Source organism: Aquarana catesbeiana, linkage group LG07, assembly GCF_042186555.1.
Source record: "Aquarana catesbeiana isolate 2022-GZ linkage group LG07, ASM4218655v1, whole genome shotgun sequence".
NCBI lineage: Eukaryota > Metazoa > Chordata > Amphibia > Anura > Ranidae > Aquarana > Aquarana catesbeiana.
This window is the reverse complement of record NC_133330.1, coordinates 346,714,761-346,735,270: the sequence shown is the minus strand read 5'-3', so window position 1 is coordinate 346,735,270 and position 20,510 is coordinate 346,714,761. Positions and strand designations below refer to the sequence as shown.

General features: G+C 44.4%; 1 protein-coding gene across 1 annotated transcript in view; it reads right to left on the bottom strand.

Moving 5' to 3' along the window:
- Positions 1 to 20,196, bottom strand: part of PTCH2 (patched 2) — a 69,839-nt gene extending 49,643 nt beyond the window's left edge. Inside the window, exons 1-2 of the mRNA XM_073594008.1 lie at positions 19,666 to 20,196; positions 16,700 to 16,892 (exon numbers count right to left, since the gene is read on the bottom strand). Of these exons, the coding sequence (XP_073450109.1) occupies positions 16,700 to 16,892; positions 19,666 to 19,812 (340 nt within the window). The 5' untranslated portion in view covers positions 19,813 to 20,196. The remainder of the gene's footprint in view (positions 1 to 16,699; positions 16,893 to 19,665) is intronic.
- Between the last annotated feature and the right edge of the window lie 314 nt (positions 20,197 to 20,510).

Sequence of the window (20,510 nt, the reverse complement as noted above, 5' to 3'; positions counted from 1 at the left end):
AGCATGCCGGGGGCCTGGTAGGTATTATTTTACTCCATACAGCACCGATAAATTCTAAGAAGAGCTTACAATCAAATATTGATCCAAAAAAAAAAAATCAGGATTATAGGTGACTCAAAGTGAACGATGCAGGGCAACAAAAAAGCAAATACTCTTGTGCACAGGTGTGTTGGCTAGGTGATAATGGCTTTCGGCCTTGCTGCCCTCCAGGATAGGGATATCCTAGTAGTAGACAAAAACACAAAGAAAAGAGGGCGCACCAGCCTAGTGCATTGTCTTTTGGTTCATCAGAGGCTCTGATGAAGAAGGAATACCTTCGAAACGCGTCAGCCAGCAGCGGTTCGTATGTCCACTCTCCAGGACTCAGAGACTGCAATCAGTACATAGACTGCCATATGTCAAAGACCTTTTTAAGCGTGATTGTCTCCTACTTTTGTGAGTAGTTTTCATTATATTTTTCTGAATAAATGTACAGATAATGCACTAGGCTGGTGCGCCCTCTTTTCTTTGTGTTTTTGTGAATGATGCAGGGATTGCAACATTCCTTATGGTGATGAAAAACGGTTTGCTGGGACTTGTAGTTCATTCAAAGCATTAACACAGCAGAGCGCTTAGGTGTGAAGATGACCCTCTTATAGACTACAGGAGTTCTGCAAGCTTTACCTGCTACTGCTCTGTAGATCCTACAAGAGACTAGAAACGCCCTCAAAGTACAGGAGGTGGGATGGTCTGCCCTGCTCCAATCACATGATACTGCAAAAAGCAGTGAGCCAATCAGATTAGGAGGAAGGAGGAGTTCTGCGTACGAAGGGGACGCAATGTTTGAACATTTTTGATATTTCATCAGAAATGTAAACAGAAAGGTTGTTTGTTATTGTAATGGACACAATGGCTGCCGTTATGCGTCTCTATAAGTCATTAGGGAGGGTGGAGTCTTCCTTCATAAAAGATGGCTTTAGGGTGGAGTGGCCGGGTTTGGCGCACTGGCGAATTTGTATTCCAGGCCAAAAAAAAAGCTTCAACCACAGAGATTTTTCTTTCCCTTTTCCCACACCCTATATAAACTCCGCACCAAGGCTCCGCCCCCAGCCAAGCCCTCCACATCGTAAGTAGCGGAGGACCGCGGCGGCCTGAAAAGGACTTTACCCTCTCAGACTGGCCCATTGTGTGCAGCCATGAATGTCCTGCTAGATTCTTCTCACCCAAACCGGATAGAGAGGAGAAAAACAGACATCCCCCAACCTTACCAGAGCCTCAGACTTCCCCCCAAGTTTCTGCCGAAACTCACCCTGAAAAAGGCGGCGATGCCAAGTCCGAGCCCCGGAACCCCGGGGGGGGGGATAAAGAACGGCTCCCAAAAATGAACCAAATAAAGACAAGTGATAAAGATATTTCTAGAAAACCAAAAAAAAAGAAAGAAAAAAGAAATAAATAAATAAAGTATTTTGGATAAAAAAATAAATAACTCGCCGGCGGTTAAAATGACGATATTTGACTTCTTAACACGGTCCAGTGGAAAGTGACGCCCGACTAACAGATACGTTTGTGATAGTCTTGATATCAATCCCCTTTTGTATATAATTATTTATTACTACACAGAAACGACAAATTCACTATAAAAAGATAAATCCCCAATAGTAACATCCAAAGGCGGCCCGCGGTAACCATAGCAACCAGTAGTGCAGATAATAATGGCCGGTACACACGATCCAAAAATCACACGAAAAATACCGCTTTCAAAGCGATCGTACGATAGTCGGATCGTTAGTACAGAGCTTTTCGAGAGCCGATCACGACAGTTCATCCGATATTATCCAATCGAACAAACACAAAAATTTTCAGATCGTACGATTTTCGTTTAATCGGTACAGTTGTCCTCCGAAAATACAATAGCAATTCAACACAACACACGACATCACTTCCCATTGTTTATTCTGTCGTATGAGAATCTTCGTCACTTTAGTGACCTCTCCATTTTCGATATGTGACTAGAATGCAAAAAAAATAATAAAAGTGACGATCTGTTGTCCGATTTCCGGGTCGTGTGTATGGGCCATACGACATACGGTTATCACCTGGGCCTGTAAAATGTGGGTGGGGCCAATGCTATTGATAGGAACGCACACACACTTCCCAACTTTCTGAGATGAGAACGAGGGACACCTATTAGCAAAAGTATGTAGGCATAGGACACACCCCCTGCCACACCCCCCTTAAAGGAGAATTCAACTAAAGACAATTAGTTAAACCCACAAGTGCTTTTTTTTACCACGACTATTCATTTATATTGGCTTTTGAAATTTACAAATGCAGTAATTTAGAAATTGGAAGAAAGGTTTAGGGCTGTAAACCACTTTTTGAAAGATAAATAGTGCATTTTATATACAACTATACAGATCAGAGCAACATGAGGGACAAATGAGGAGGAAAGAGGGACAGCGGGACATTGCTCCAAATCAGAGACAGTCCCTCGAAATCCGGGACAGTTGGGAGCCATGGGAATGAGAGTATAAAAGGGAGGATCCCTAAATAAACATAAGTGTTATTAGGTTGCTATGGGTGACTGCACACTTTTCATATCTTTGGACACATTATCAAAGTCAAGCCATGATGTTATTTATATAAAACAGTTACATGTTCGGATATATCAGCATATAACATATATATATATATATCTGAAGGCTCTAAAAAAAGATGTTTTTGAATTCTTAGTTACTACCAGCCAGGCTTTGGCCTACACCAGCCTTTGTAATACAGATGGTCTCAGCGTGTTCGGGGTCCCACCTGCCCGATCCCGCCAGTAGGCCGACACCGCACACCGCTAATCACAGGCGGTGAGACATTTCCCCGATCCGTGCAGCTGAGGGTCAGGAAACTTCTCACTGCCTGTGATTAGCGGTGTCGGCTTCCTGGCCGGATCGGGCAGGTGGGACCCCGAACACGCTCGAGTCCGCCATTCCTAGTTCCTAAGAGTCCCACAGAACAAAACATGTCTGGAAAAAAACAAACCTAATTAAAGATGATAAAAAAATGGCAAGCTTGTAATTGAGATTTTGGATAATAATCTTATTACAGGACATGGTTCGGCCACCTCTGTGAGGAACATTCGTTTAGTGAGATGTGGAGGGGGGGGAAGACTGGCCACACTAAATGTATCTGTTCTGCAATTAACTAAGGTGACAGGTTACTACCAGTCAGGCTTCGGCCTACACCAGCCATTGTTGCTAAAATAGAAATCAAAACTCCCAAGAACAAAACATGACTGGAAAAAAACAAACCTAATTAAAGATTATACAAAGGGAGATTTTGACTATTAATCCCATTACAGTATGTTATTAACCCACCTTTTTTAATGAGGCCCCTGGGGGGGTTAAACTTGCGACACCAGAGTTACGGAAGGTGACAGGTTACTAACGCCTGATAAGAAAGAGGTTATAGTGCTTTCCAAAAAGGACGGCAACCCTAATTAAACGTCTTTGGCGGCATTATTAAAGTAAAGCCATGCCATTCTTTATATAAAACAATAATTTGTATAAATGGACAGTAAATAACTTATATACATATATATATAATATATATCTGCCTGAAGAATCCAAAAAAAGATACATCTGAATTTTTTGTTACTACCAGTCAGGCTTCGGCCTACACCAGCCATTGTTGCTAACATGGAAACTAAAACTCCCAAGAACAAAACATGACTGGAAATTAACAAACCTAATTAAAATTGATATAAAAAAAAAAACAAAAAACAACATCAAGCTTAAAATTGAGATTTTGGCTAATAATCTTATTACAGGATGATATTGGCCCACCTCTGTGAAGAGCGAATCAGACGAAGGTGTTGGGGAAGGCTTGCAACACCAAAGTTATCTGTTCTGCCATTAACTAAGGTGACAAGTTACTATAACCTGAAAGGGAAAAAAAAAAAAATATATATATATATATATATATATATATATATAGGCCTGAAATATCTAAAAAAACAAGATGTTTTTGAATCCTTAAGGCCCATACACACGATTCGAAAGTAAAATGTCGTCCGACGAACGATCTGCCAATTTTCAGATCATTAGTATGATGCTTTCGACAACCGATTCCGATTTTACGTACGATAAAAGCTGGATGTGCAGACTATAAAATTTTTGTTGGATGTGAACACAACGTCCGATTTTCGTTTAATTAGTACGGTTTTCATCTGAAAAAAATCATAAGAGCAAGACTACGCATGCTCAGAAACAAAAGAATACATACAAGACTATTCAACACATTACGTCACTTCTGAAGTTGAATTCTGTCGTACGAGAGTTTTCGTATGGTGAGTAACCTCTTCACTTTCGACATGAGACTAGCATGCCACAAAAAATGGACGAACGGTCGTCCGAAAATCTGATCGTCTGTTCGAGGCTTTAGTTACTACCAGTCAGGCTTTGGCCTACACCAGCTATTGTTGCTAACATGGAAACCAAAACTCCCAAGAACAAAATCATGACTGGAAAAAACAAACCTAATTAAGGCCTCATGCACACGGGACGTTTTGAAAACTCTACTAGAAGCCTTTTCTCCTGGCAGCAGCGTTTTTGCAGAAAAAACATCTGACGCTTGTAAAAAGTGTCTAACACTTTTACAAGCATTCAGGCGCATTTACAGGCATCAAGCACTTAGGCGTTAATTAATTTCATTGACCAGAATAATCATTTGACCTGGCCATTGAAATGAATTAACGCTCAAGTGCTAAACATGCCTAGTGCTAACACACCTTTAGTCCTGGTTCACATTGGAGCGATTTGGCATGTCAAATCACATGCCAAATCGGCGGCAATTGCTGGCAATGGCACCGTCCAAATAGGTGCGACATCACATTTGCGGGGCCGCACCAATTTCCAAAAGTAGTTTCTGTACTACTTTTGGAGACTTCGGGGTGCAATTTTAATTGACACCTGTGCAGCAACCCTGCACCCATGTCTCTGAAATCGCCCCTGAAGTCGGGACTGACATGCGGGAATTAAATCGCGTGAGTTCAGCTGAACTCGCACAATTTCTTTCCCGCAGTCAGTGTGAACCTGGGCTTAGGCGTGTTTACAAGCGTCAATCGTTTTTTTCTGCCAAAATGCCGCTGCTCCTGGCGTTTTTGCAGAGGGTGGGGAAGGCTTGCGACACCAAAATGATCTGTTCTGTCATTAACTGATTACTATCACCTGATTGGAAAAAGATTATAAGGCTGCATTCTCCAGAAGAGGTACCAAACTGAGGCTGGGTTCATACTGGTGCAATGTTAAACATCGCATGTGATGCGCACAACACTGCTGTGTTGATCACATATGCAAAGTCTTTGCGATTTCACACCGCATTCACACCAAAATGGTGCAGGACCCTTTTTTTGGTCCACAGTGGAATCGGATCGCATGGGTGTTCTGCACCCCTTGATAGTTTGCACTAACTTTCTATTAGGGTTGTCCCGATACCGATACTAGTATCGGTATCGGCACCGATACCGAGCATTTGCCCGAGTACTTGTACTCGGGCAAATGCTCCCGATGCTTCCGCCGATACCTAAAAGTCAGCTGTGATCGGTGCGTGGGGAGTTACAAGATTCTCCCCCAGCGGCTTTCACCAGCTTTAGTGACATACAGCGGTGATCGGTCACAGCTGACTGTCACTGCATCCTCCTCCATGCCCCCTCCTTTCCTCTGTCCCCCTCCGCTGTCCCCCTCCTTTCCTCTGTCCCCCTTCGTTCCTCTCTCCATCCCTGTGTCTCTCCGCTGTCCCCTCCGTTCTGCTGTGACTCTCCGCTGTCCCCTCCGTTCTGCTGTGTCTCTCCGCTGTCCCCTCCGTTCTGCTGTGTCTCTCCGCTGTCCCCTCCGTTCCTCTCTCCTTCTCTGTCCCCCTCCGTTCTCCCCCTCCGTTCCGCTGTCCTCCTCCTCCTTCCTTTGTGAATGGACAGAGTCAGCTGACTCTGTCCATTCACATAACTGAAACATTGTAATCTCCTGTGATTACAATGTGTCAGTTTATGAATGGAGAGGAGCCGCTCTCTTCTCTCCATTCATTGTCAGTGCAGCTGAGGCTGCAGAGAAAGAGACTGGGGAATCTCTATCCTCTGTCTCTTTCTCTGTCTCAAGGGGGAGATATCAGAGGTCTGTTAAGACCCCTGATATCTCACCAAAGCCCCCCAACGGGGCTGATTAAAAAAAAAACAAAAAAAAAACAAAAAAAAACATATAAACAATAAAAATAAAAAAAAAAAACAAAAAAAAAAACACACACACATACACCGTTCACCCCCCCCCCCCCCCCCAAAAAAAAAGAAAACACTGTTTAAAAAAAAAAAAAAAAACACTGTCACGCGACATTAAAAAAAAAGGATCGGTACTTGTACTCGGTCCTAAAAAAGTGGTATCGAGACAACCCTACTTTCTATTGACACCCACAGCGGTTTGCATAGGGCAGTGTGAACTGCCTGGTAGTGCGGGAACCGGCACTGGAATCACGATGGTTCCGGCATCACGCTAGAGTGAAAGTGGTTGTACAGGTAATTTTTTTTTTTATTTGAAATAAACATCTCTATACTTACCTGCTCTGTGCAATTGCCTCGGGTTCCCTGCCGGCTCACCTGGCTCCTCCTCTAGGGCAGCCGCTTCCCATGGGGGTACTCATATGTGCTCGATCCTGAGCCCCCCAGCTGCGTTCATTGATACAAACAGCAGGACTTGGCCCCTGCTCCCTCATCACTGGCTTTGAATGACAACAGCAATGACTCCCGATGCCCCAGCAAAGCCAGTGAGACACGAAAGTGAGGGGAGAGAAGATCACAGCACTGGATGGAATGGGGGCTCAGGTAGGTAAAAGGGGGGTAAGGGGGAATAAGGATGTCTAAACATTTTTTATCTTAATGCAAGGAATGCATTAAGGTAAAGAATGTTTAGGACTTAACCACTTTAAGTAAACATAAGAGTCAGTTGGGTGCATTATTAGGTGGAGCGATTACATTATTTATATAAAGACAATGAATGCTTTTATATATGTACTGTACAATATATGTTTGTTTATATATGTTTACTACCAGTCAGGTTTCGGCCTACACCACCCATTGTTGCCAATATGAAAACCAAAACATGACTGAGAATAACAAACTTAATTAATGATGATAGGAAACAACAAGCTTCTAAATTAGATTTTTGGTAATCCCATTACAGGAGGATATTAGCCCACCTCCGGAAAAAATATGTTTAATTAGACACGGTGGTTGTTGGGCTCGTTTAACTAAGGTGACTATCGCCTGATAGGAAAGAGATTATAAGGCTTCATTTTTCAGTGGCAACTTTAGTTAAATATACATGTTAATTGGTTGCATTATTGAAGTAAAGACATGGCATTGTTTAAGGCCCCTTTCACACTGGGGCAGTGGATGCGTCAGGGGGTAAAGTGCCACTATTTTTAGCGTCACTTTACCGTCAATTTCGCTGCGCTACTTGGCCGCTAGCTGAGCTCTTTTACACCCCCACCCCCCCCGCTAGCGGCCGAGAAAGGGTTTGCCAGCGGTATAGCCACGCTGCCCATTGATTTCAATACACACCGCTCCTTCACCGCTCCAAATATGCTGCTAGCAGGACTTTTTTTAGCGTATTGCCAGTGCACCGCTCCAGTGTTTAAGCCATCGGGGCTTTCACATTGGAGAGACAGGAGCGGCTCTTTTAGGGCGCTTTGCAGGCGCTATTTTTAGCGCTGTATCGCCTGCAAAGCACCCCAGTGTGAAATGGTCAAAATAAAGAAAATACATTCTTTTATATTCCTCCTGTATTGATTTGTATTGTGTACTGTCTGCCCTCATGTTGTAAAGCGCTGCGCAAACTGTTGGTGCCATATAAACCCTGTATAATAATATATAAATCATGTATAATAATAATATATAAATCTTGTATAATAATAATATATAAACCCTGTATAATATTAATATATAAATCTTGTATAATAATATTATATAAATCCTGTATAATAATATTATATAAATCCTGTATAATAGTAATATATAAATCATGTATAATAATAATATATAAATCATGTATAATAATAATATATAAATCTTGTATAATAATAATATATAAACCCTGTATAATAATAATATATAAATCTTGTATAATAATAATATATAAACCCTGTATAATAATAATATATAAACCCTGTATAATAATAATATATAAATCTTGTATAATAATAATATATAAATCTTGTATAATAATAATATATAAACCCTGTATAATAATAATATATAAACCCTGTATAATAATAATATATAAATCTTGTATAATAATAATATATAAATCCTGTATAATAATAATATATAAATCTTGTATAATAATAATATATAAACCCTGTATAATAATAATATATAAATCTTGTATAATAATAATATATAAACCCTGTATAATAATAATATATAAACCCTGTATAATAATAATATATAAATCTTGTATAATAATAATATATAAATCCTGTATAATATTAATATATAAATCCTGTATAATAGTAATATATACAATATATATGTATTTGTATATACACAGTACATATATCTGGAGTAAGGATGAGCTCCGGCGTGTTCGCATGCTGCAAGTGGAGAGCCCGTCAGGAAGTCTGCGCTGCGCTAATCACAATCAGTGAGACATTTCCCGATGTGCGGCTGCAGAGATCGGGAAATGTCTCCCTACCTGTGACTAGCGCTGCGCCATGCTGACTTCCTGGCGGGCTCAGCACATTCAGCATGCGAACACACCGGAGCTCATCCTTAACCTGGAGGATCCAAAAAAAAAGATGCATTCGAAATCTTAATTACTACCAGACAGGCTTCGGCCTACACCAGCCATGGAAACCAAAACAACAAACAAACCTAATTAAAGATGATAGAACACAACAAGCTTCTAATTGAGATTTTGGCTAATAATCCCATTACAGGATGATATTCGCCCACCTCTGCGAAGAGCGTTTGTTTAATGAGACACAGGGGGGGAGGGGCTGGTGACACCAAAGTTATCTGTTCTTCCATTAACTAATGTGACAGGTTAGTGTCGCCTCGCACGTTTTCAAAGCCGGCACCCCCAGACAGATGTTTACACTTTGTCCGCCCGTAATCTGCAATCTGTTCTTTATTTCGCTGACTAATTCTCTGGAAATTGAAGTTTATGTACTCCAGACTCAATTTTTAAAAATGGCTTTGCACTGGCGGGCCCCGGAGATCGGACGGCGGGGGGGCCCCGGGTGCAAGACTTATCAAAAATATTATCAAATAAAAAAAGAAGGACTCCTCTTCTGCATGGAGGGGTCTTTCAGCACACCGAGGCGGCTGGAGGCCTCTGAACATCTGTTACTGTCTTTACGACTCTGTTATCAGGACTCCATCGCTTTTATCTGCGCTGACAGGCCAGGTTAATTGAGCCATTCGTTATTTTGCCATTTACACTAATATGTCACAATCAGAAATATAAATGAGACTCATTGACCTTCCTAGTAAGACGCAGATCCCCCGCTAAGGTCAGCCCAGGATACAAGATGGCTTCCCGCTATATAGACACCAACTTCCCACATGTGAACAGAGATTGTCTGAAAGGATCTGCGCCCCCCATGTTATAGATTGCATCCCCTTTATTGATCTGGTCATGTATAATAATAACAGTGTGTGACTGTGGGGGAGGGGACATTAGAGTGTAAGCTCCTCTGTATAGAGACTGATGTGACTGTGGGGGAGGGGACATTAGAGTGTAAGCTCCTCTGTATAGAGACTGATGTGACTGTGGGGGGGGGACATTAGAGTGTAAGCTCCTCTGTACAGAGACTGATGTGACTGTGGGGGGAGGGGACATTAGAGTGTAAGCTCCTCTGTATAGAGACTGATGTGACTGTGGGGGAGGGGACATTAGAGTGTAAGCTCCTCTGTATAGAGACTGATGTGACTGTGGGGGGGGGGGGGAGGGGACATTAGAGTGTAAGCTCCTCTGTACAGAGACTGATGTGTGGGGGAGGGGACATTAGAGTGTAAGCTCCTCTGTATAGAGACTGATGTGACTGTGGGGGAGGGGACATTAGAGTGTAAGCTCCTCTGTACAGAGACTGATGTGTGGGGGAGGGGACATTAGAGTGTAAGCTCCTCTGTACAGAGACTGATGTGTGGGGGGAGGGGACATTAGAGTGTAAGCTCCTCTGTATAGAGACTGATGTGACTGTGGGGGGAGGGGACATTAGAGTGTAAGCTCCTCTGTACAGAGACTGATGTGACTGTGGGGGGGGAGGGGACATTAGAGTGTAAGCTCCTCTGTATAGAGACTGATGTGACTGTGGGGGGAGGGGACATTAGAGTGTAAGCTCCTCTGTATAGAGACTGATGTGACTGTGGGGGGAGGGGACATTAGAGTGTAAGCTCCTCTATATAGAGACTGATGTGACTGTGTGGGTGAGGGGACATTAGAGTGTAAGCTCCTCTATATAGAGACTGATGTGACTGTGGGGGGGAGGGGACATTGGAGTGTAAGCTCCTCTGTATAGAGACTGATGTGACTGTGGGGGAGGGGACATTAGAGTGTAAGCTCCTCTGTATAGAGACTGATGTGACTGTGGGGGGAGGGGACATTAGAGTGTAAGCTCCTCTGTATAGAGACTGATGTGACTGTGGGGGGAGGGGACATTAGAGTGTAAGCTCCTCTGTACAGAGACTGATGTGACTGTGGGGGGAGGGGACATTAGAGTGTAAGCTCCTCTGTACAGAGACTGATGTGACTGTGGGGGGAGGGGACATTAGAGTGTAAGCTCCTCTGTATAGAGACTGATGTGACTGTGGGGAGGGGACATTAGAGTGTAAGCTCCTCTGTATAGAGACTGATGTGATTGTGGGGGGAGGGGACATTAGAGTGTAAGCTCCTCTGTACAGAGACTGATGTGACTGTGGGGGGGGGGGGGGACATTGGAGTGTAAGCTCCTCTGTATAGAGACTGATGTGACTGTGGGGGAGGGGACATTAGAGTGTAAGCTCCTCTGTATAGAGACTGATGTGACTGTGGGGGAGGGGACATTAGAGTGTAAGCTCCTCTGTATAGAGACTGATGTGACTGTGGGGGAGGGGACATTAGAGTGTAAGCTCCTCTGTATAGAGACTGATGTGACTGTGGGGGGAGGGGACATTAGAGTGTAAGCTCCTCTGTATAGAGACTGATGTGACTGTGGGGGGAGGGGACATTAGAGTGTAAGCTCCTCTGTACAGAGACTGATGTGACTGTGGGGGGAGGGGACATTAGAGTGTAAGCTCCTCTGTACAGAGACTGATGTGACTGTGGGGGGAGGGGACATTAGAGTGTAAGCTCCTCTGTATAGAGACTGATGTGACTGTGGGGGGAGGGGACATTAGAGTGTAAGCTCCTCTGTACAGAAACTGATGTGACTGTGGGGGAGGGGACATTAGAGTGTAAGCTCCTCTGTACAGAAACTGATGTGACTGTGGGGGAGGGGACATTAGAGTGTAAGCTCCTCTGTACAGAGACTGATGTGTGGGGGGAGGGGACATTAGAGTGTAAGCTCCTCTGTACAGAGACTGATGTGTGGGGGGAGGGGACATTAGAGTGTAAGCTCCTCTGTATAGAGACTGATGTGACTGTGGGGGAGGGGACATTAGAGTGTAAGCTCCTCTGTACAGAGACTGATGTGTGGGGGGAGGGGACATTAGAGTGTAAGCTCCTCTCTATAGAGACTGATGTGACTGTGGGGGAGGGGACATTAGAGTGTAAGCTCCTCTGTATAGAGACTGATGTGATGTGTGGGGGAGGGGACATTAGAGTGTAAGCTCCTCTGTATAGAGACTGATGTGACTGTGGGGGGGGGGGGGGGGGGGGACATTGGAGTGTAAGCTCCTCTGTATAGAGACTGATGTGACTGTGGGGGAGGGGACATTAGAGTGTAAGCTCCTCTGTACAGAGACTGATGTGACTGTGGGGGGAGGGGACATTAGAGTGTAAGCTCCTCTGTACAGAGACTGATGTGACTGTGGGGGAGGGGACATTAGAGTGTAAGCTCCTCTGTACAGAGACTGATGTGACTGTGGGGGGAGGGGACATTAGAGTGTAAGCTCCTCTGTATAGAGACTGATGTGACTGTGGGGGGAGGGGACATTAGAGTGTAAGCTCCTCTGTATAGAGACTGATGTGACTGTGGGGGAGGGGACATTAGAGTGTAAGCTCCTCTGTACAGAGACTGATGTGACTGTGGGGGGAGGGGACATTAGAGTGTAAGCTCCTCTGTACAGAGACTGATGTGACTGTGGGGGAGGGGACATTAGAGTGTAAGCTCCTCTGTATAGAGACTGATGTGACTGTGGGGGGAGGGGACATTAGAGTGTAAGCTCCTCTGTATAGAGACTGATGTGACTGTGGGGGAGGGGACATTAGAGTGTAAGCTCCTCTGTACAGAGACTGATGTGACTGGCTCAGTGTTCTCGGTAATTTTTTGTAAGATTTTTTAGCACTTAAAATTTCCAAATTAAATACATTTTTATATATTTATGAATTTTTGAATGTATCTTTTATACAATGTATCTCTCGGAGCTTCCTCTGTCTGTCCGTATATAAAGTCCAGTATAGATCGAAGTTATTTTTAACCCATATATATGGCAGTATATGTTTAACAGACTTCCCATCCCCCTCCCTTACGAGACACAGCTGCTTACCATCTCGTCAGCTTCAGCAACAAGCCTTTTGTAGCCCTCCTATTAGGTCCTAGACCACCCACTACCTATGGTGACCACCCAAGTTTGGAGCAGTCCCCTCCACCACCCCCCCTCTGCTCTTCCTGCTTACAGAAAGCAGCCTATGAGAGCCTTGAGCTCTAATACTCAGTTTGTTTTCACTGACTTTGTATATGCTACGTTCCTGACTGCCTGTGAAAAGTATGGAGCCCTTGTGTGTGTCCCCTTCCACGGACCCCCATACCCCATCCTTTACAATCAAGCACACACTGCCTGGGGTCCTCATCTCGGCAGCCTCAGTCCTTTTATTTAGCTTATCTAGATAGAAGGTAGGGGAGGGGGGCTGCTGGGGTGTGAGGGCTCTATAGTTTAACCCCTAGGCCTGATCCCGGGTCATGAACTACAACTCAAAAGGAGCAATAACCAAGGGCATGAAATGCACCCAGTGAGCAGAATAAAGCAGAAATAAGCGAGAAACAACAAAGAGACATTCAACATGAATTAGACATAAAACATTGACCAGTTGGGTTACACAGACCTACAAAACCATCACTGATAAGCCAATATTCGATTGGAGATTCTAATCTGTGGAGTAATAACCTTTCAGAGAGCCAGGAACATAGAGATGGAGACACAACGTTCACATAGAGATGGAGACACAACGTTCACATAGAGATGGAGACACAACGTTCACATAGAGATGGAGACACAATGTTCACATAGAGATGGAGACACAACGTTCACATAGAGATGAAGACACAATGTTCACATAGAGATGGAGACACAACAATCACATAGAGATGGAGACACAACGTTCACATAGAGATGGAGACACAACGTTCACATAGAGATGGAGACACAATGTTCACATAGAGATGGAGACACAACATTCACATAGAGATGGAGACACAACAATCACATAGAGATGGAGACACAACGTTCACATAGAGATGGAGACACAACGTTCACATAGAGATGAAGACACAACATTCACATAGAGATGGAGACACAACGTTCACATAGAGATGGAGACACAACATTCACATAGAGATGGAGACACAACGTTCACATAGAGATGGAGACACAACATTCACATAGAGATGGAGACACAACGTTCACATAGAGATGAAGACACAACATTCACATAGAGATGGAGACACAATGTTCACATAGAGATGGAGACACAACAATCACATAGAGATGGAGACACAACGTTCACATAGAGATGGAGACACAACGTTCACATAGAGATGGAGACACAACAATCGCATAGAGATGGAGACACAACAATCACATAGAGATGGAGACACAACGTTCACATAGAGATGGAGACACAACGTTCACATAGAGATGGAGACACAATGTTCACATAGAGATGAAGACACAATGTTCACATAGAGATGGAGACACAACATTCACATAGAGATGGAGACACAACGTTCACATAGAGATGGAGACACAATGTTCACATAGAGATGGAGACACAATGTTCACATAGAGATGGAGACACAACATTCACATAGAGATGGAGACACAACGTTCACATAGAGATGAAGACACAACATTCACATAGAGATGGAGACACAACAATCGCATAGAGATGGAGACACAACAATCACATAGAGATGGAGACACAACGTTCACATAGAGATGGAGACACAACGTTCACATAGAGATGGAGACACAACGTTCACATAGAGATGGAGACACAACGTTCACATAGCGATGGAGACACAATGTTCACATAGAGATGGAGACACAACATTCACATAGAGATGGAGACACAACGTTCACATAGAGATGGAGACACAACGTTCACATAGAGATGGAGACACAATGTTCACATAGAGATGGAGACACAACGTTCACATAGAGATGGAGACACAATGTTCACATAGAGATGGAGACACAATGTTCACATAGAGATGGAGACACAACGTTCCCATAGAGGTGGAGACACAATGTTCACATAGAGATGGAGACACAAAGTTCATACAAAGATGGAGACACAATGTTCACATAGAGATGGAGACACAATGTTCACATAGAGATGGAGACACAATGTTCCCATAGAGGTGGAGACACAATGTTCACATAGAGATGGAGACACAACATTCACATAGAGATGGAGACACAATGTTCACATAGAGATGGAGACACAACGTTCCCATAGAGGTGGAGACACAACGTTCACATAGAGATGGAGACACAACGTTCCCATAGAGGTGGAGACACAACGTTCACATAGAGATGAAGACACAACGTTCACATAGAGATGAAGACACAACGTTCACATAGAGATGGAGACACAACATTCACATAGAGGTGGAGACACAATGTTCACATAGAGATGGAGACACAACGTTCACATAGAGATGAAGACACAACGTTCACATAGAGATGAAGACACAACGTTCACATAGAGATGGAGACACAACATTCACATAGAGGTGGAGACACAATGTTCACATAGAGATGGAGACACAAAGTTCATACAAAGATGGAGACACAAAGTTCATACAAAGATGGAGACACAATGTTCACATAGAGATGGAGACACAATGTTCACGTAGAGATGGAGACATAACATTCACATAGAGATGAAGACACAAAGTTCATACAAAGATGGAGACACACCATTCACATAGAGATGGAGACACAAGGTTCACGTAGAGATGAGACACAAAGTTCATACAAAGAACAATGTAGGTTAATATAGGTCAAAAATGTTCAGCTCCAGTTCTTCATGGCCACATACAGACCAGGATTTCAGGATAGAGAGTCATTCTTACTTTACTCACTCCTAAAAACCTGCAGATCTTGGTCCTCAAGGACTGGAGTTGGACACCACCTGATAATAAAAACTTTAAAGGTTTTTTTTTCCAAAATCTTGCAGCTGATCAGTATAGCCAGTAACTCGATGTGTATCCAAAGGTACAATTATATTACATTTTGGATGGATTGAGGAAGGGTTATTGCTGTCTGTGTCCCCATTAGAGAGATTCATCCTCTTTACTTGTCCTGATGACCGCTATCCCCAAGACAAAATTGATGGGCAATCTCAAATTTCAAGTTGTCACCAAAACAGCAGTATAGTGGAAATTTTCCAATGGATGTAGTTATTTTGGGGACAACTAAGAGAGATTGCTTCCTGTTGGGTCTACAGGACAGTATTGAAGGGAATTCTCCCCAATAGGAGACAGACGGCCAGAAACCTAACAGAGGTTTACCCTTGAGATACACTTTAACTTGAAGTTACTTCTTAACGATTGCTCGCACACTAAGAAGTTCTACCACAAACAAGGCGACGACCCAACAAGACCAACAGAATGTGCTTGTGCAGCAGCTATTATTATTTAACGTTTCTGGGAATTCATGGCAACCTTGGCGGTCGCCCCTTATGGCTTGATGGCAGAAGTGGATTTTTTTCCCCCCTCCACTCGTGTCCAAGCGTTTTACAGAAACACCTCTAGTTCTGTTTGCCGAGGCGCTCTTCCTAACATTTCGCCAGGCGAAGTTGTGAATTGTAAATGTGCCCCTGCTTGTATTTACTGCCCAGTGGGCCAGTACCGGGGGAGCATAACTGGCGCTCTGTCTGCGGTGCATAACACCTCTCTGTTACACGCCGCTCCCCTGCAACACTGCTTCCCCTGTACGCCGAGCCTCTCGTTTTTTTATATTATAGTACACTAGCAACAGCCAGGCTTTCCAGCAGAGAAGTGTCGAGTTTGCACAATAAATCTGAAGGCGATCTACGCACGGACTGAGTGGGACAAGCCAGCACACAAATAATCAACAAACTTTTTAATGCCACAATAAATTTCACTGCGTCCCAGAAGGACGTTTCAGAGCTTAAGACGTTCAATTTCTGCTCACACTGCCAGACTACAACTCCCAGCCAGCCTTGAAGCAAAGGCAGAAAACCAAAGGCATTTTTTTATTCGACACGTCAAACAGCATCAAAACGTTGTGGTCACTCACCTTCCACCCACAGCCGTTCGATGTCCGTCTCAATGGATGCCACCCGCAGTCCCACGGCCAGAGCGCCAAAAACCAAAAGTCCAACAAATAGTACTTTCCCACAATGCCTCTGAATGGAGCATCCCAAGGAGAAGAGCAGCGCCTGGAACTGAGCACGGAGCCAAAGAGGAGCCTTCTGGCCTACCGCCTTACCCTAAGGAAGAAAGTGTCAAAAAAAAGTTGGCGCCATTAATACGTGACATAACACATGACTGGACCAAGCATACAACCATTTGATAAATACTACTGGATTGGTCTACATTCTAATTCAATGAAAAAGTCAACATGTTTCAGGTGGTGTATTGGTGGGTACCTGCTCAGGAGGACTTTGGCACACAAGGAGCAATAACATCGACGCACAAACTTGCCACAATGTTTTTTTGTATGTTGTGCCAGCGGGATGATTAAAGGCAGATGTGTCCCCCCCACACCGTACAGGAGCACTCTGCAACATGTGTCATGCCCTGACCTCTTGCTCCATGCAGGTTGTACTAACTTTTATTGGACAGATATTGCACATGAGCTTTCAGGGTCATAAAAGTTTGTTCTGACGATGGGAAAAACCCAGATGACTTATTAAAGAGCCCACTGGCCCACCTGGTCTGCTGGACCCTTATGGCTTGTGTTCCCAGCAATGAAGTGGGAAGGGGGGGAGGGGGTTCTAGTTGACAGGTTATAAGGAGGAGAGGATTATGGGAAGAGGAAGCTGAGACATTCTGAGCTATGGCACAAATTAGAGAGAAGTCTTCAGAAATTCAAGGGTGAGGAGGCCATGGTGTCCACACATTGCTGTGGCCAGTGACAGAAGCCTGCCAGTCCCCTGTGGCTGGAAAACTGAACCGGTGCCAACCACAGAGGGGGAACTAAGAAGGATGAGGGGGGGGGGGGGAGTGCCATGCTGTGGCAAAGGGAAGCTTTTTTTTTCGAATGCAGGTGGTCCTGCTTATGTAATGCCCGCAAGACTTCCTCCCTCTGACTAACGTCAAGTCACCACGCTGATGTTCTGCCCAAGGAGGACGCAATCCAAAAATCGATAAGTGATGAGTAGACCCCCCAACTTGACAGCCACCGCCTGCAGAGAGTTTGCCCCCGGTAACTCCTTCTGTGCCGGAGCCATCTGTGCCCAACCCCTAGGCATTCACCCGACGCAGCAGGAGACCATTCTTCGTTTCCTGGGAGAACTTTATATAAACTCCCGACTATGTCACATTCCAACGATAAGGACAAGTTCGGGTAGACATAACAAATTCTTCCAGGAGGAGGAAGCAGAGGTTGTCACAGCTCTACAACACTACCAACAACGTTCACCGGGATGGCAAACTTCAGCCAAGCTAGGCTCCCGGTACACCACACCTGCAGATTGTCAGCTTTTTGGGCAACCAGTAAAAGAGACAGAGAGTAAGGACACAGAAGGAGGAGTTTAGGATATTAGAGCTCCCTAAGCCTGAGAGGTAGGAAAGGGGGGCTTTAACGCTTCCCCTGCCGGGCCAGGCCGTGTTCCTGCCAGATTCCACAGCCTTGATCCCCTCCGCTGTTCCCTCTGCTTTCCCACCCCGGCGATAAAAACCAAAATACAAGAGGAGTCATGCAAGGGAATGGGTTTTCCATTCGCACATGTGCTGGGTGGGAGTGCGGCCCCCCGTCCCCACACAAGACTTTAAGTGAAAACAAAAGTTTAATACTTCCAAAAAGCCACAAAAACGTCCAACCCCGAGAGTCAGACAAATGCAGGATTCTGGCAAAGCAATAAATGGTTTAGCAGCAGGACGGTGAAGGAGGGACTTTTGAACATCTGAGAACCAACAGGAGAAGTTTGGGGGCATAAATTATATTATTATCATATGTCCAGTGCTGGAGAAGATACAAGTCCAGGACTGCTCGGCCAGTCACCTGGCAGGACTTGTATTTCTACCGACATTGGAAGACCAAAAGTTACCTATAATTGGCATTCTTAATAGATAAGTACAGTTACATAAAATGCGTTAGATCAGCCGTTCTCAACCAGGGTTCCTCCAGAGTGTGCTAGGGGTTCCTTGACCTGTAGCTGATTGACCTCCCATCTAATGGTGAACTACAGGGTTTAGGGCCAATGTCACTCAGCAGTGACAGCTGCATGACAACAATGATCTATATAATTGTCTGTAAGGAACATTCTTCTCACTGATCACCAATGTAAGGAACGTTCTTCTCACTGATCACCAATGTAAGGAACATTCTTCTCACCGATCACCAATGTAAGGAACATTCTTCTCACCGATCACCAATGTAAGGAACATTCTTCTCACTGATCACCAATGTAAGGAACATTCTTCTCACTGATCACCAATGTAAGGAACATTCTTCTCACTGATCACCAATGTAAGGAACATTCTTCTCACTGATCACCAATGTAAGGGACATTCTTCTCACTGATCACCAATGTAAGGAACATTCTTCTCACTGATCACCAATGTAAGGAACATTCTTCCCACTGATCACCAATGTAAGGAACATTCTTCTCACTGATCACCAATGTAAGGAACATTCTTCTCACTGATCACCAATGTAAGGAACATTCTTCTCACTGATCACCAATGTAAGGAACATTCTTCTCACTGATCACCAATGTAACTCACTGATCACCAATGTAAGGAACATTCTTCCCACCGATCACCAATGTAAGGAACATTCTTCTCACTGATCACCAATGTAAGGAACATTCTTCTCACTGATCACCAATGTAAGGAACATTCTTCTCACTGATCACCAATGTAAGGAACATTCTTCTCACTGATCACCAAATAATTGGTTTTAGAGGCTTCAGAAAATGATTTGAAGGGTTCCTCTGGGGTTAGAAGGTTCAGAAAGGTTGCATTAAATAGTAGAATGTGACACACATCAAAAAAACACCCACACCATTGGTCAGGACTCTCCATTCCACCACTCACCTTGGCAATCTGCTTAAGCGCAAAAGCAGCGTGGCAGTAGCTGGGTCTCCGCAGAAGGTCGGCGCTCGGAGCCGGGTAAGAAGTTTTGTAGCCAGAAGGTAAATGTGTGAAGCCGCCTTCCCCCGTACTGGGGGGAACAGGGGCCATTGGAATCCTATAGGAAGCGGTTGGACGGCAGGGGTACCACAGGCGTCAGTGACCCTCGGTCCTCAAAGGTTCTTGAAAATCACCGGCTCAGCTAGTTGATTGGTAAAATCCATGCAGGAATCATCGGCATCCAGAAAATGACGGAGGTCCATCTAGGTGGGCAAATCCTTCGATCCCAGGCTGCTCTTCATGCTTCTTCCAGCGCAAATCGCAAAAAGAGGGGATGGGGGGGTTTCTATTCAGAAGCGGCGTTCGGGGCAAATAGCGTGTCCCAGAGTGACGGGAAGGCAGGAAATCCCAGGAAGAGAGGAGAAGGTTCACTCCTGTGTCCTGATTCCAAGCATCTGTGCTGAAGGCAACTCTTCACAGTCCCTGAAAAGAGAGAGAAAGGGAAGAGGGGGGGGGGGATCGCATGGAAATGTGCGGAGAATCTCATTGGCTGAGGAAAAGGCAAATTACTCTCTAAACAAGTCCTATTATTAGCTGCTAAGCAACAGCTCCCCAATGTGAGGAGGGAGAGGAGAGCCCAGGACCACCCAGGCTGCAGCTTCTCTCTCAAATCAATGTGGGGACACAGGAGGAGGAGGAGGAGGAGGAGGAGGAGGGGGGGGGCAGCCAGAGAAGCCGCACAATTCTTTACAGGAATCTCGCTTCACAGACCTCCAAATGCTACAAATTTCTTACCACCCTGCTCTGTC